The sequence below is a fragment of the Anser cygnoides genome, chromosome 5 (assembly GCF_040182565.1).
Source record: "Anser cygnoides isolate HZ-2024a breed goose chromosome 5, Taihu_goose_T2T_genome, whole genome shotgun sequence".
Lineage (NCBI taxonomy): Eukaryota > Metazoa > Chordata > Aves > Anseriformes > Anatidae > Anser > Anser cygnoides.
In genome coordinates this window covers 2,965,694-2,982,912 of record NC_089877.1, presented here as the reverse complement: position 1 = coordinate 2,982,912, position 17,219 = coordinate 2,965,694, and the positions used below count along the sequence as shown (strand labels likewise).

General features: G+C 39.0%; 1 protein-coding gene across 2 annotated transcripts in view; it reads left to right on the top strand.

Moving 5' to 3' along the window:
- Positions 1–16,395, top strand: part of SWAP70 (switching B cell complex subunit SWAP70) — a 41,596-nt gene extending 25,201 nt beyond the window's left edge. The window contains exons 5-13 of one of the 2 annotated variants that reach the window (XM_048070168.2): positions 3,429–3,575; positions 3,846–3,954; positions 5,217–5,398; positions 9,035–9,142; positions 10,663–10,829; positions 11,583–11,781; positions 13,381–13,477; positions 14,545–14,659; positions 15,283–16,395. In XM_048070168.2, coding sequence (XP_047926125.1) covers positions 3,429–3,575; positions 3,846–3,954; positions 5,217–5,398; positions 9,035–9,142; positions 10,663–10,829; positions 11,583–11,781; positions 13,381–13,477; positions 14,545–14,654 — 1,119 coding nt within the window. In that variant the 3' untranslated portion in view covers positions 14,655–14,659; positions 15,283–16,395. Of the gene's footprint in view, positions 1–3,428; positions 3,576–3,845; positions 3,955–5,216; positions 5,399–9,034; positions 9,143–10,662; positions 10,830–11,582; positions 11,782–13,380; positions 13,478–14,544 lie in introns of both variants that reach the window. The other variant, XM_048070167.2, reaches the window with a different exon arrangement.
- The last annotated feature ends 824 nt before the right edge of the window (positions 16,396–17,219 follow it).

The following is a 17,219-nucleotide window of genomic DNA, read 5'->3' as shown; positions in this document are numbered from 1 at the left end:
TACTCAAACACAAAAAGTCATGCTGGCCTTCATATTCATAGCAAGCTCCTGTCAGTCTCTGGTTTCTCCAGGTTTCCAGTGGCAAGATTATCAGCTTAGTAATGGCTTTAAAACTGCATTTCTTTCATGGGAAATATAAATATCTCAGGGATCTGTGTGGTCACAGCAGAGCCTACTTAGATAGCTATTTAAAAATTACTTTTACCTGATATGAATTTTTTTTCATCTATGATTTCTTGGCTTCTTGGAGAGGAGAGGAGGAAAAAAAGGCTTTATTGGCAGGCTTCCGAAGAAATCATCAGAAGGTCTTGGAACAGGAAATTCCTTTGGAATATCCACAGAACAATGCAGAGGTCTATTTTTGTTAAGTCCTAGTTGCTTATTGGAGGTGAGGGCTGGGGTGGACTCACACACAGTCAGATGAGTGCAAAATGAAGTCATCCTGCTGCGCAATACCATGTAAATAAAATAACCTGTGTCATATCAGTCCTTCCACTTGAAAATTGCAAGGAAATTGGATTGCTTTCTGGTTTTAAAAGAGCGTTGTCTCTCCCTCTCCCTATGCCCCTTTTTTTTTGACTGTCTCCTTACTTTCCTCTTTGGGTGGCTGGGCCTCTTTCTCAAGGATGTCTGAGTGCCTTTGAATAGTTCCTTGACATTTAAAAATAGTCTGTGTCAAGGTTTGGCCCAGCGCCCCTTGGGCAATCACTGGCCCGATGGAGAAAGGAGCTCCGTTCACCCAACTAGTTCAGTCACAGCTTGTTTCCCAGTAGCTTGTTGATTCACAGAATCGTCCTGGTTGTTGCAGTACCCAATGGCTTCAAGGTGTCAATTAATGGCAGACAACATGGTAGCCAAGTTTCACGCTACCCCTTTTGTTGTGTGTTGTTATCCCGGGTCTCTATGACTATGGAGGGTAGTAGTCATAACTAAATTTGTCGTATTTTAGTTTCCTGAAATAAGTGTTCCTCATGATAGCTGGTTTGAAAATACCTCCTGAAACTGTCAGAAATGAAGCTGATGCACAGAAATAATAGATGCAGATTCTGCAGAAATTGTGTAGGGGAAATATCAGTGTGGCTTGGCTTTGAAAGAAGATTGTCGCAGTATATAAGCAAGGGGAAAAAAACTGATTATGACTTTGAGTGTGCAGGGCATGAAAGAGTGAAGCTGTGGGAATCCTTCATGCGCCCTTGCGACCACCCAGACCTCGGACCCAAGTACGGAGGAGGCAAAGCAAGCTGTTTTGTGCGTTCCTGTCCTAGAGCAAGGAGGTGGAATAGCAAGGGAATAGGCATGGCCTTGGCTCTGGCCGCATTTAGCAAGCTAGAAGAGCAGAGCACAGCCGAGCCGTGTGTGTTGGGGGAGGGTTTCCATTTTCTGTGTCTCTGGTTTTGTTTTTTAAACACAAACAAGCTCCTCCAACTGTTCTGAATCTTTCCCCCAGGCCTATAAAGAAAGACACCTTTGGTTTTTGTCAGAGCACATTTGTTTGCTTATCTCCAAAATTGCTATAGCTAAGAGACATTAGAGAAAAATGTTTGTGGTCTCCTTTCCAACTTTTCCATCCCCTTAACCTGAAATATTTTGGGTACAGTGCTTTCTGTATAGTTTTTTCATAGTTTTATCAATATAGGTGGTCCAATCCCAGATGAAACTGAAACTTCTTCTGAAGTTAGGAGTCTGACAAAAATACGTAAGCAATTGGGGAATATTGTTCCAGAAGTGTCAGTTATAGCTGAAATACCTGCAAACTTTGAAGCTCTAGAATAAAAACTGCCTAGATCACTGCCTCCTCACCTCGAGTACTGTGTGCAGTTCTGGGCACCACAGTATAAAAAGAACATTAAACTGTAGGAGAGTGTCCAGAGGAGGGCAACAAAGATGGTGAAGGGCCTAGAGGAGAAGACGTATGAGGAGCGGCTGAGGGCACTGGGCCTGTTCAGCCTGGAGAAGAGGAGGCTGAGGGGGGACCTCATCGCGGTCTACAACTTCCTTGCAAGGGGGAGTGGAGAGGCAGGTGACCTATTCTCCATTATCACCAGTGATAAGACCCCCGGGAACAGTGTTAAGCTGACGCGGGGGAAGTTTAGGCTGGACATCAGGAAGAGGTTCTTCACCGAGAGGGTTGTCGCACACTGGAACAGGCTCCCCAGGGACGTAGTCACTGCACCAAGCCTGTTGGAATTTAAGAAGCGTTTGGACTGTGCACTTAGTCACGTGGTCTAAAATTTTGGGTAGACCTGTGCGGTGCCAGGAGTTGGACTTGATGATCCTTATGGGTCCCTTCCAACTCAGGATATTCTGTGATTCTAGATCACAACAGCGCCCCTGCGTAGGACCACTAACAATCAAGTGCCTGAAAGAGCAACCAACTATTGTATCGTTCCCTGTGCACCCTCTTTTCCAGGAGATGGCTTTTGAATTGCCATCACTGTACTGGATAAAGTATAAAAGGGTTACTAGTACACCTGCACTTAGTGCTTATATTTTAGATAAGTTAATATTCAATAAACGTGGATGATTTGATCATGACACCTGTTATCATTACAGATTATTGCAATTTTTAGTCTTTTTATAAAGCTCAGTGACAAAGTGTGGCCTTCTCTTCCTTCTTTTGAAAAACTCTTTCTAATAGCAAGATTCAGGACTTGCTTAAAAGTGTTTCTCTTTTCCTAAAAGATGACTGAATCAACTTTCTGTACAAGTAAAATACTGTGAGTGAAACCTTGACAACATTTAAATCAAGATACAACTTGGTTCTCTTAAGACACAATCCAAACTTGACCAGTGTTGCTGTCTCCCGTCCAATGAAGTCACCAAGAGAATGGTTCTGTTATCAGTTTCTCTAACGTGCTCATAGAAGCAGCTTATGCAGGGTCACTTCTGTCGCAGGGTAAAGTAAATGAGTGTACCGGCAGGGTGGGGCCACTCCCAGGACAGAGGTGCTTTTGCTTTGTACCTGGGAACGTGTCCCAGATGGTGTCGAGGTGGTGATACAGGGTGTCTAGGTCCGTATCTATCACTGGGGTGTGCATCCAAAGAGGGTTGATATGTATGTATCTATTTATAACATCTGTCATTAAAGCAATAGCCATGAATTTCAGTGATGGCAAATGTCTACTTGAATGAAGAAAATTAAATAGTAAAGGTCATCAAGGAGTCATAATAATGACTTAATACTGGCATAATTATTCAGTTAACCCTGTTACTTAAAAACAGGACAGAAGAACAGTAGGTGGTTTCTCATGGGCTAAACAATACCAGTGTGCTGGTATTAGGAATGGAAACATGTAGGGGAAGTCTGTAGGGCCTTGATCTAACTTTTCTGGGTAGTCTGCTGGACCTTTAGGCCACCTAACCAAAAGACCAAGAGATTCAACACAGGCCAAGCATTTCAGCTATCTTTATCTTTTTTTCCTTTCCAGGGTTATATGTTGAAAAAAGGTCACAAAAGGAAAAACTGGACAGAACGGTGGTTTGTACTAAAACCTAATATTATTTCCTACTATGTAAGTGAAGATTTAAAGGACAAGAAGGGAGACATCATACTGGATGGCAACTGTTGCGTAGAGGTAAAAATAAAACAAAAAAACAAGAACCAACCAACCATGACTGTCTCTAAAGATAGGAATTTATTCTTTTTTGTGAGCATGGTGGACCTCCTGAGAGCTTTAATTAACAGAATGTTTTTTACTTTATATGAACCAGTCCATACCCCCTCTTTTGATAAACATTATTAATAGTGGAATTTGTAGATATGTAAGAGGGAACTGCAGAAATAGGGCTTGAGAATATAATTTTAAAATAAATGTTTGTGACAATAATCCTGTTATCCATTCCAGGCATTGCCTGACAAAGATGGAAAGAAATGCCTTTTTCTCATAAAGTGTCTTGATAAAAGCTTTGAGATCAGTGCCTCTGATAAAAAGAAGAAGCAGGAGTGGATTCAAGGTAAGGCTCCAAAACTTTTAAAGTCCTGTCAAAGTAAGCTGGAGTCTTACAGAAGTGCTTTACTCAAATCTAAAATTCTCAGTCTTATAATTTTTGGTATTTCCATTTTGTGCACGTGGGAAGTGATCTTCAAGGAACTGGCGATTCAGGAAGGACTAATGATCCATGTAGTGGGAATCAGCTTCTTTCAATCAGGTGCCTCAATTTAAGCAGCCAATAACCAAAATGAAACTGCTGTTATTGTTTGCTTTTTCTGTATGGCTGCGCATGTGGGAAAGGGCAGGGAATACACAGAAAATTGTTAGTTTGGGGAGAAAGGGAAGGCTTGTTCAGTTCAGCATCATAAATTGGCTTTAATTTTATGGTTTTGCTTGAGGTAGTGTGGTTTGATGAACTGAGGATAAGGCTGTAACTGGGGCTTCCTTCTCTGTTACCACGAAGGAGTTACTCCTTCTGTGAGACCTTCCCAGGTAATATGCTGAATGATGGTTACATGCATCTTTTGCAGGGTGAGGTAGAAGCCTTTGCAAAGCCACTGTTGCCAAGACCATTGAAATATGTACAGCATTTTAATATCTGGAGCTGCGTGCTTCCATTCACACTGCCCTTTTTACCTGAAGCACGTATTTAATTGCACTGAAGTCTGATGTATGAAGAATTACTTGATTCCAAAATGCCCAAATGAGATATTTTTTTACAGCAATGGCAGATAAAGCATCAACTACTCCTCAGTTTTGCTGTGTGTGTATTTCCTTACTTGAATATAAGTAAATGAGAACTTTTTAAACTGGAAGAATGTTCTTCTTGTGAATAACAGTGAGAATAAAAAGGGGTTTAAGATTGGTTATAAGAAAATAGGTGCAACTATATCCTTGATAACATAATCTACTTCTTGATTAGAGTCACCGAATCTCGGGAGTGGGAAATTGTGAAGTTGTTTTTGCGTAGCTAGGCATACAAATGATTTGTATGTCCACTGCATGCTAGAAATCAGTATTGGAATTGGCAGAATGCATTGGAGTTGCCTGACCTTGTGGCACACAGACTATTGAAAACTGTCTTTTACTAGTGGTTTGTGTTGACAGCTAGCCTGATGAGAATTAGGAGAATCAACAAGTTATTTCTGGTTTAAAAATACATTAAAAACAAACCAAAAAGAACAACGCAGGTATTTATTTACCTAGGCTGTCCAGAAAGTTTAGCATTTTTCTTCACTGGGGTTGTACAGTTCCTCTCCCTTTGCCTTGCATGATCCCTTCCAGCCATACAGACCACTGTGAGCCTGCTGAGAGCAGGGAGTCCTCCACCTCACAAAGAAGCACGCCAAAAACGGAAAGAGTTGCGCCAGAAGCTGTTAGCTGAGCAAGAAGAGTTGGAGCGGCAGATGAAAGAACTGCAAACAGCCAACGAGAACAAGCAGAAGGAACTAGAGACTGTGAGAAAGGTGGGAGTACAAGCTGCTGACCTTCACGCTTTAAGCTCGGTCTCTGTGGTTGAGATGGGCTTCTTGAAGTATATTTGGCATCTATTTCCTGTTCAGGTGTTCAGACACATGAAGGGAACTCCTGCAGAGGAGTTGAGCTTATGTCAGCTCAAGCCACTAAGTAAATAGGTCTGCTGGGTCAGCTTGCCATAAAGCCTTAAGCATTGACTGTAGCAGCTTCTAAGGTCTGATCAAGTGGCCTTGGGGTTAACTCACGTGGCCCAGGCCTGTACATAAGAAGGTCTTGTGAAGCTAGTGTGAAGGAGAACTGCGACTGTGGTGTGGATGGGGTTCAGGGACTGGAGAATCTAGTCTTGTCAGTTACTCATTATTGTTTGGTTGATTCTTCTTTTTTTTTTTTTTTCCTCTTCCTGTTGGGAATGTCTGCCAAAATTGGGGCTTTCCATTAAGATTTCCGTAGGTAGTTTTTCCAGAGTTGTTGTTTGAACTGTGTGGAGGAGTCTCTTCACACAGACGTAGTTTTCACAGATATAAATTGAATTTACAGTGAATCCAAAGATGCACATTGATTTTTGTGAGTATGTATTGGCATAATTTTATTATAGTAGTTTGGGAGAGATTTGTAGAGCTGAGAAACATACCAGCCATTTATAAACCATTTAAATGTATGTTCCTTGTTAACATTGAATTGACTTCTAGAAACTTGAAAACTGCACTAGGAATTTCTGAGTTTTAGCAGAAGTCTCTCTCAATAAATTAATTTCCTCGTAGATAGGTTTTATCCTACATCTAATGACCAAAGGTGCCTCTGCTGCAGCTGCATGCTCTGACAGTAGACTGAACATGCTGATGGATCTTTGTATGTTAGAACAAGCAGTGCCTCTGTAATAGTTCTTCACAGAGACTTTATTACTCAGATATACTTTCTACCTCCTATTGCTGTGATATCTTGTAATGGGGAGTGTGTACTGAAATAGCCTTGAGTGCCATTAAATTCCTCATTGCTGCCTAACATCTTGGCTGCTGAATGGAGGCCCTGCTGCTAGAGCAGTCCCGATCTATGCTTACTCTAGAGTCTTTTGTTCACTATCTTCCTAAATTCATTCTTTTTTTTTTTTGCATTCCCATTTAGGACAGATCTGCCTCAGTGCTTGAGTTTTTCCTAAATGAAAAACGCTAGCTAAAACACTAGCTTATTTGAAGAAAAAAGCAAAAAGCAAACAAAAAAAACCACTACAAATATTGCGAGTGTGTGTTAAAGGTGGTGAGTCTAGAAAGCAAATTCAAATCACCCAAAATGTATCTTTGGTTTGACAGTGGGGAAAACACTTTTTATTTCATTTTAGCACCTATACTCTACCATGTGTGTAAGATTCATAATGCAAAATATGCTTTAAAAGGTAGCCTGTGTTTACCTACAAGTTACTGGTAATAATGCCTGTTAACAGAAATCATAAGGATGACTTTCTGTGTTGAGTTTACTTCATGGAGATAAAGTGGGGGAAGATGACATGAGAGCAACCCCAAAGGAGCAGTAAGATGTTGACAGGTGGCAGGGAGTGTTGCTGAAATCACAACAGGTAAACTACAGGGTGGAAGATAATTTAGTCTCTGACATGAATTATTGGGGAGCTGCTATGCTGGAAGAATTTAAACTGTTTGATTAGTTTTTGTTGTTGTTTTGTTTGTTTTTGTTTCTTAAAAAGTAATCTTCAAGGAAAAGGCTTTGTGAATGGTTCAGGAAACTGTATTGTTCTCTAAAGTTCAATTTGCTCCTGATGGGTGAGAGCCAGCACTTGCATAGCAGCTGCCAAAGTGCATCCCAAGACTGGCTTTTATCTTGATAGCTCCTGCACTTAAAAATTTCAGAAGAATAAGCTCCTTTGTCTAAAATAGTTGTTTTTTTCATATCTTGAAATGGAATTTTGAGAAATGCATGCTGAATAGACTGAAAGGTAAGTTTTTTTTGTACCAAGAGAGCATGCACAAGCCTTGTGTACTCTTTCAATTTGGAGTCTTGAATAGAACTCAGAGACTGTGCTAACTCCTTAACTCCTCCTGCAATGATGTGTTCTTGTTGACACTCCCCCCCCCACCCCCGTTCTCACATTTTGCAACTTTTCCCTAGTTGTCATGAATAGCCAGTAACCTTACCAGCCAGCAGCTGATGTGATCTGACATGAACTAAACAGGAAACTGCTGATAAGAGATAAGAGTGGACAAATGTGTATTTTCTTGTTGAACTGGCTGGCAAAAGCCTAGCACCTACTCTTGCTGGTTACCTCAAGGGGTCATTTGCCATTGCAGTTCAGTATTGGCAATGTTTATTTAATTTGAAGGTGGGGAAGGAAATCAAAAGGAAATTTCACTTAAACAGCATCTTAAGTTTGACCCCAATTATATGCTTACCAATTACAGAAGAGGAATAATACTTCTAAAAGACTTGTAGCGTAATTTTTAGCCTTTCAAAGGAGAACATTTCTGTACTATGTTCTATGGCTTAAAAAGAGAAACGAGGAGCTTTCTGCCCTTCTCCCCATCTATTTTAGGCTAGAATAGGATTAGCACTTAAAGGAATTACTTTGAGTTTTGGCTTGGCAGTTTTAGTTGTTTAGGTCTCTGATTAGTTCACATAGGTTGTGTGAGAGGAAAATGATTTAAGTGTTGGACCATCCCAAATACTGAAAAATGAACGGTATCCCTCTCTTACTGAGGGTCTGTGGAAGCAAATTCACCAGCCTGGCATATTACAAAAGGGTGCTTGTTTTCTGTACAGAATCTGATCTCTGGAAAAAATCTGTGAAAGAATTATTTTGTTTTCAGTACTGTTAATGCTTTGACTAGTACTTGTACATTTCTAACCTTCTAAGCATTCTAAACATACACACTATTGAAGCCTAGATGAAAGGAAAAAATGCAATGGCTATCTCTTTATTTGTATCTTATTTATTTGCATCTATTTATTTGCATCTTGATGCAAAAAAATGTTAAATAAGTTGCAAGAAGTCAGGACGGCACCAGCAGCTGTTTACATGTCTGTAGTTCTGAGGATATTTTTCCCCCCTAATGTTCAAATGGTAGTTACTGACTATAATTTCATTTACCTTACATGGCAATTTAGGGGATGTTAAAGGGATTGTGATTCATGATAGCACAATTGCTTTATTATAATCAACCTTTGTGGCACTTCTGCATTCCCATGGCAATTTAGTATGTCTCACTTCTGTTTCTGTATGAACACTATATATGCTGTCATGTTTTCACTGTTGTAACTCTTGTGCAGTCCTGCCTGGAATGTGGTTTTCTGTAATAGTTTTATATCCTGTGTGAGATAGAGAAGGAAATACAGTCATTTCTATTGGTTTTGCAAAGTAGAACTCAAAGGAAACTTGGAGGAAATCTGATAATTGATTTTTCATTTGTAAATTGAAAATTGTCTTGCAATAAGACTAAAAATTATATTTGGAGGTTGACAGTAACCTCAGAGAGTTTAAGAAAAAACAAACAGTTGGCACTGTAATACTTTTGAAAGCTTCTTCCTTTTAAATAAAAATAATTAAATTCAATTTCCCCCAAATGGCTTAGTTTTTACAAATTGTTTTTTCCTTCTTTTCTTGATCCTTCTTTCTATTCCAGCAACTGGAAGCAGCAGCTGCACGTGCTGCAGAGGAGGAAAAGAAAAGACTTCAGACTCAAGTTGAGTTACAAGATCGCTTCAGTCTGGAGCTGGAGAGAGAAAAAATGGTGAGTAGTGCACATGGCTTTTTGCTATAATTCCACATAGTGAGCAGCGCTTTCAGCAATGACTTCCCTCATAGGCAATCACTGAAAGGTTTCAGCAGAATTTGCAGGAAGTTGAGTGCAGTCTGCATTACATTTACTAGAGACATAAAATATATTTAGTAGTGAAAAAAGAATTGAAACACCCTGCCTACAATTTGTATAGCAATCAGAGCTTAAATATTATTGGAAAATCATGAATAGAATGAACTGTTTACAAGATAAAACACAGACTGAAGACTGCAGTTTTCAGGGATGAAGAACTTGAGACTGGTTCGTTTTGTATATTCATATAACACATACAAAGGTATAATTAAAGTGTATTTTAGGAATTTTCTGAGTTGATTATATTCCCCAAACTGTTCTTTTTTTATACTGTTCATTCTTTTGTATTTATACACATGCAACATTAAAGAAAAACTGCAGCTTTAAAATGCTGCACGGCATATCATGCCAAGGATTTATAGAACAACTTATTTTTGATCTTCAAGGGTTTTGTCTGGTATAATAAGTTCTTCTGTCAGCTGCAGAAAAGAAGTAGAAATAGGCTGATGTAATGGAACATCTCAGGACAAATGCACGTGCAGTGGTACTTTATGGGATGAGTGTGAATTGTTGAATACGCTCGCTTTCTGGGTCAGTGGGATTTAGGTTAGCTGAGGGAAAGCAGTCCACTGAGCAGTGGAGCAGGACAGGCCATCCTATCACACTTGAAACAAGCTTTTTTTTTTTTTGCTGACTTAAGGAGCACTGCTTATCTTCTGTGAAGTAAATGTTACGTATTACTAAATGCTGAGGTTTTGGTGCTTTATCCCCCCTCAGCTCAACGACAGTGTGAGCCAAACAGGACGGTCGGCTCTGGTGCCACATCACCCCTAGTTTCCTGCTCTGGTCAGTGAAACAGGGGAAATCAGATCAGAGGCTGAATGACCATGGACATTCAGCTTCTCTTTCACCTTCCTCTACCACTTACCTTCACTCTTTTGTTATAGTTGCTCTTCTCTTAGCAAAGCCAAGATCCCTAGCTGGTGTCCAACCTTTGACGTCTCAAGTTGCAGTGCCAGCATCCAGATATGTGTGAAATCTGCTACTGCCAAGGGAGGACTTGCCTGAGGAAACAAGTTGAGTGTAATTAAATGAGCTTGATCTTTGTGTCTAGACACTCTACAAGCTTTTTCTTCCTTCAGTTTAGTGTGTACTTGTAAATCAAGTGATGCGATCAAACTGATTGAAGATAGGTTTAAACCACTGTACAAATCCTGTGCAGCATGCAGTAGGCCAATGTAAGTGACCACGGTTTTTTTCTTCCTTACTTTCTTAGTTACACAGCTACAAATCTTGACTCAATTTTATCAGTTCTGCTCTGCTGGTAGCGGGAAAAGGTCTCTCTGAAAATGCTATCAGAGAGAAACCTGGTAATTCCTTCAATATTGGAAACCTGAATGGAATGGTAGCTCATGTGTGTCCTCAATTTACTTTGCTAGGTGAGACAAAAAATGGAAGAGCAAGTCGCTCAGAAGTCATCTGAACTGGAACAGTATTTACAGAGAGTACGTGAGCTGGAAGAAATGTATAAGCAGCTACAGGAAGCTTTGGAGGTTGAAAAACAGGCACGTCAAGATGAAGAAACTGTAAGGAAACTTCAAGCCAGGTATGCATTTTACCTAGTAGTGACTTATTTCTGTTTCACTGCAATATTAAACAACTGTATTCTACTTTTAAAGATTGCTGAGCATTACCCCTGCTAATCGAAACATATATGAAAACCATAAATATCACCTTTAGCCTTCAGATCTTAAGAAAAAAATATCTACCATCTTTGCACTTTAAGCTAGTCTTGCCTCCCAGCAAAGTGTTCAAAATGCAAGCAATTCCAGAAAAGCAGGCTCACTTATTTTTCATCAGGCATTGTGCCTGTCCACACATCCAAAATTGAGATCATTCTGTACAAACTTTGTTATGTTTTATAAAGCACTAACTGTAAATATGACTTGCTGTTACATTTTATCACAGGTTTAAATTTTAACTGATAAAAGGTTAAGTCTTCTCTTACTCATATGGGCTTCGTTTAGTGTGATTTCTTTCTTCATATAGTCAGTCCTCCTAAGACAGTTAAGATAACTCATGCACGTTTGTTTCTTCTGTGGTTTTCAGTGTTGTGCGTTTGCATTATCGACTACATTTTCTGAATAGCCCTTTGTAGCAGTGAGTCTGCTTGCACTTCTGGCATGATTTTCAGTGTTACACTGAATACAAGCCAAGAAGCAGTAATTTTTTCCCTCCTTCCTGAGTGGTTTTGTTTTGTTTTTTTTCCTCAATAATTAGCTTGGCTTTCCTCTGTGTATGCTACATGATGGATACAGCTTACTTTAAAGTGCAGTTAACATCTCAATCCCCATTGCAGATTACTGGAAGAAGAGTCAGCAAAGAGAGCTGAACTGGAAAAATGGCACTTGCAGCAGCAGCAGACCATTCAGATGACAGAAGCAGAGAAGCAAGAGCTAGAAAACCAGAGAATGATAAAGGAACAGGCTCTTCAAGTTGCTATGCAGCAACTGGAACAGCTTGAACTGGAAAGGAAGGAGGCCCTTGAGCAATATGAGGTGAGCTGTTCTGTTTATCTTGACTCTCATGCTTAGCTGGATGTGCAGTAGTTTAACTGAATTTGAAGTTTGTCCATTTCATGCTTGTTTAAAGATTAGTAAACAAAAGATTTTTAAGTAGAGCTAGGATAGTTATGTCTTTTTCTTTTTTTCCCCCCAGATCAGTAGATATATTTGAGGAAGAGGATAGGTTTCAGACATACCCCCCCCTTTATTATTTTATCCCAATTCACATGCAAGCCAGCTTGATCATATCCTGAAATATTCTGTATACATTTGTCTTATGCTATAGACTAACTATCCATGTGCAGTCCTGTTGCTGTCATAACCCAATGCCTTATACTTTTGAATTAGTTATCCTTGCAATGTTTTGATAATTTAATGGGGCAATATTGTCTTCTACAGACAAAAATTGATGTGCTACTGTAAGCCCTTGCTCCTTAAAAAGGTATTTAAGCACTGAATTATGTCAAGGATAGCTAGGAATTAGTCCAGATTCTCAAATGGAGTTTTGTCAAATGAATTCTCAAATTCAGCAGTGCCTGGTGTCCCAAGTGCCAGGGCTGTTCTCTGTTCCACTGAGTGTTTTTGGTGTAGGCCAGTAGCTGTGTTCATGGAATAAATATAAAGAATTTATCAGAATCCAGTGACTACAGAGACTGAATTTCTACATACTTTCTATGGCTAGGGAGGTATTAATCCTGCATCTGTTTAGGTCAGGAAACAAAACACAGCTAGATATCTGTTTAACTTGGGAGTGTGTTTATGCTGTCTTCTGTGCCCTTGGAATGAGTTCTGTGAAGGACAAACTATTGAGCTGTCTTGACCAGCACAGAATACTGCAGCGACTACAAGAACAGGCCCAGATGGAGTATTTTTTGCCCATTTTACAACTTACTGTGTTGGTGTTACATCTGGCACAATCAGTAGAGTTGCTTTCAGGTAATACTCAACTTTTTTTTAAATGACATCCCAGGCTTTTTGTACATAAAATAAAATACCACTGTTATCTAGACATCCAGAATACATCTACTGTTATCTAAACATCTGGAATATACTACACTTACAAAACAAACAAGAAAATCAGAAGAGAAATGGTGGAGTAGGTCACTGCAATAATTGACATAATATTTTAGAAATCGTTAAACATTCTAGTCTTACGTTTGCAATTGACCAAAAGACCAATTTAGACAGAAGAATACTTCTTCCGTGCTTGGGCTATCAGCAGTGGTCCATTTCCTAGCTTATGTTTTATGATTTATTGTAATGTCCACTAGAACATTGTAGATCAGAACATAGTAGTTCTAGATAGTCTCTAATTTGAAACTATAGTTTGTGTGTGTTTTCAGTCTTCATGAAGACTAACCCTAACTGTGCAGCTAGACAATCTTATAAAACCTGGTTTGAGGGCTTGCTTTTATACCGTTAGTGACTGACTGTAATAGTTAAAATGTTAATCTGAAATGAAATGGTCCTGTCTATACTAAACAGAGGGCAGGCTGACATAGTATTGTACAGTCTTTAGGTTTAAAAGGAGGCATTGTCTTTTTATATAAATTAAGTTGTTCTTGTTTGCAAATGGGCTCTATTTTATTTCAGGAGGTTAAAAAGAAGTTGGAAACAGCAGCTAATAACACCAAGACTTGGAAAGATAAAGTAGCTCATCATGAGGGATTAATTCGACTAATAGAGCCAGGTATGTTATCAACAGAAAAATAACAAAAACACTGTATTAATTCCATCTCATATACTTGCATCACTTAGCTATTTATTGAAGTCTGCCTTTTCTTGTAGCTTACTGGTTTCACTACAGCCTATAACTACTACATTTGTCAGAATTGCTGATCATAATAGGTCTTCCCTCAGAATGGAAGAATTATTCTGCATTCAGAACCCAAATAGAGAAAAAAAAAGTTTGCTACTCTGCAATATAATGCATTATGAAAACACTGTTGGCACCAGACCTTCAAAATACGTTTTGTGCGGTATAGTGTAAGCACTGCAGTATCTTTACTGATAAGATTAGTGCCCCCTGAGGATTTGGTTTTGTTTGAAATAAATTTAATGATGATGGTGGGAACAAATACAGGCTCATAGTTGCTTGAGAGAAGGATTAATTAGTATTAAAGCCTCATACCTAGGATGTGTTGAAATCTGAGCAAAATTAAACATAAGAAACTTTCAAGTCTTTACTGTCCCTGCTAAAACTATTTATTTTTTAAATTTTTACTTATTTATTTTTAAACAACACAAGGATCTACCTGAACATTGCATTTTTGGGTGTTTAATGCAATTAGCCTAAATGCTGATTGCCAAAACCACAAAGTAAAGGTATCTAAAATATTTACTGGATTTTTAGAAAAAGTTTAACTTTTTAGCTTAATTAATACCATGCCAGCCTTACAGGAAAGTGTCTTTGTGATGCTGTGCTGGAGAGATTGCTTTCCCTTAGGGACATCTTTAACAGCAAGAATAACAGAAAACAGTTACTTCTATACAACTATTTTGCAGGGGCAATTGGAGATAAAGATGCCAAAGGTGGCAGCAGTTGAGAACTTTTCACACTAAGCACCTTCACTGACTGTGTCCCAGGCATTCCTCCCTCCTCAGTTAGGCAGGCCACCTTTGAGAGGGATTCCAGTCACAGAAGAGACAGCACTTACAGAATCATCCTGTGGCAACTCCAACTCTGCCCCACTGATGGTGTGTGAGTGATGTTACTGTCGGAAATGCCTGTTTCAAGTATTGCACTTTGTCTTCCAGGTTCCAAGAATCCTCACTTAATCACAAACTGGGGCCCGGCAGCCTTCACTGAAGCAGAACTGGAGCAAAGACAAAAGAGCTGGAAAGGGAAGAAAGCCACTTCTGAGTAACAACGGTAGCTGACATACCATTTGTGAACAGAAGCCCACCTTTGTTCATTCTGCTTTGCACAGAACAGCTCATTATTGCTCTTTTGAAGATCTTAGTTTACCCAGCAGGTTGGGTCTTTCTAAAAAGGAAATACCGTTTACCACATAGGAGTATCTACTAAGGGCTCAGTAACTATAATGTGTGGTGTCTGACAGTACTTGCTGTTTTCCTTCACGTTTTCAGATACTTTGTTCTTTCATACAAAACTTTTCAACTCAAGATTTTTATTCAAATGTAGCCTTTGACAGTATTGTTTCTATACTAGCCTGTAACAATCTGACAGCATCTAACCATTCAGGCAGCATCATTTTCATTCCGAAAAGCAAGGGAAACAATTGTTATATTGGTTCAGTTAGTAATAATTTAAGCCCAGGCTAAGTCAATCCTGAAGGTTCTGTCCAACTCTGAGACAGAGCACTACCTTTCCTTTCTTTTAGTCTCCTTTCATTTTTCTGTATGTGCCTGTTGCTCTTCACATGTGGGGTTAGTGCTTAATATCTTCTTCTCTACTGAGAGTAGGCTGACATCACTGGGTGCCTGTTGCTGCTGTTTCCTGGCTGGTCTGATTTTTGTGTCCTTTGTTTGCAGGAATCCAAACAAAAGAATTGGAAATAGGTATGTTCAAAATGCCGCTGTAAAACGTTTGGAAAAAGCGGTCATGCAAGATTGAGCTTGTTACTGCCTCGTACTTGAGAAGTGCTTAAAAAAAATCAGAGCTTAGAAAACCATAATGCTTTCGGTTCATGGTTTAAAAGATGTACAGTTTTGACTTACAGATTTCTGAAGTGGATGAATGGAACTTGATGGTATGTACAAGCCTTGATGCAGATGATATTTGGCCATGTTTATGCAAGAAATTTGATTATACAATTACCATTGCTATAGATGCAGCGCTCTGTTTTGTCTTATTCTTTATTGGAGGCCAGATTCCAAAATGTAATGCAAGAGGAAGTCCTGCCTTGCAAAGAGCAGGTGCCCATTGAAGTGGTTTGTTAATTAGCTTTGACCTCTGTACATACACAAAACATGGAAAACCATCTTTTAGCACGTGCTTTTTAGTTCAGCTAAATGCTAAATTATTTGTGGTAAATAAAAAGTGACTGTTTCTAATGGATAACCAGTGCATTTGTATACACCATTGTGATACTCAGCTCTCAGAAGAGCAGAAGCTGTACAGAAACAAACTTCAGATTTGGAATTCCATAGCATTTTATTTGCCTGTTAACTAAGACTCACTGAAATACTGAATCTTTGCAGTCATTTGGTCTTTTAATTATATTTTTATACTAATTGAAATCTTTAATGTTTTGGTAAATGGAGTACTGATTAAAATGGAAGGTAAATTGAGGCTCTTCCTATTTGTATTTACTGTACAGGACAGCAATAGTTCCTTAAGCTTGCTAACAAGGCATTTTTTAAAATTGATTTTGTTTACAATGAAATGTGAAAAAAAACTGTAATGGAAATACTAATGTATACATTGTTAAACTTTGCTAAAGGAGGTGGAACAGTATTTATAACTACCCAACACCTTTTATGTGGAAAGAAGAAGGTGCCTTGGGCCTAAAACTTTTTAATTTTTCTAACAGTCTTTGTTTTGGACACGTATTTTTTAAAAAAACACCAAATGATGCATGTTTTCATATTTGTTACTGTTCTTTAGAATTGGCTATTTAATAAAGTAATACGAAGTCATTTACATTTCTGAATGAACTGCTGGCTTTTTGTATCAGTTTCTTTTGGGTTTCTTTTTGCATCGGTTTCTTTCCACGTTGGTGGAACAAATATACCCTTAATAGTATGACCAATGGGATTTGGTTTAAAGCCATAACAGCAGTAGTCATAGAGACAGTATATCTTAAGAATAGCAACACTTATGTCAGAATCATTATACTCTAAGCCACATTAAATATGAACATATGTTAAACAGCAGCAGTCAGTAACAGTATTTTGAGGGTGCAGTTTAGGTAATTTCTGAAATGCAAAGCATGGCAGATGGGAAATTAATTTATACTTCCTCTTATTAGTGAGTTAATGAAAATGGCTGCAGTTAGGGTATGATGGCACATATAGACATGTGCCTCTGCAGGCAAAACAGGCCCTTAACTAAAATGTCATCCACATATTTCATTTTTTCTTAGTTGCTATTAGATGAGGAAATGAGCCAAATCTGTTAATTTTGTTATCCCCACTTGCTCTGACAAATTAAGGAAACGCTTTGTGTGAAGTGTTGCACAGTAAGGGGGGGGGGGGGGGGGGAGGGAAGGGACTTAAAAGCTGACCAATTGCATTTAGAGCTAAAAATTCCACTTTAGAATAAGTCCATTAAAGCTACACCCCAAACATACTGCTCAAAGAGAGAGCAGTGCTGTGAGTCAGAGTCACCACATCTCATGAACCAGCGCAGTATGGAAAAACAACCCACAGCCTACTGGTGCATGATCATTTCTGGTGAGCCCTGAGGTTACAGCATTCTTACTCCAAGAGAGAAATAAGTCTGATCATGGAGAGGCTCTCCTCAATGA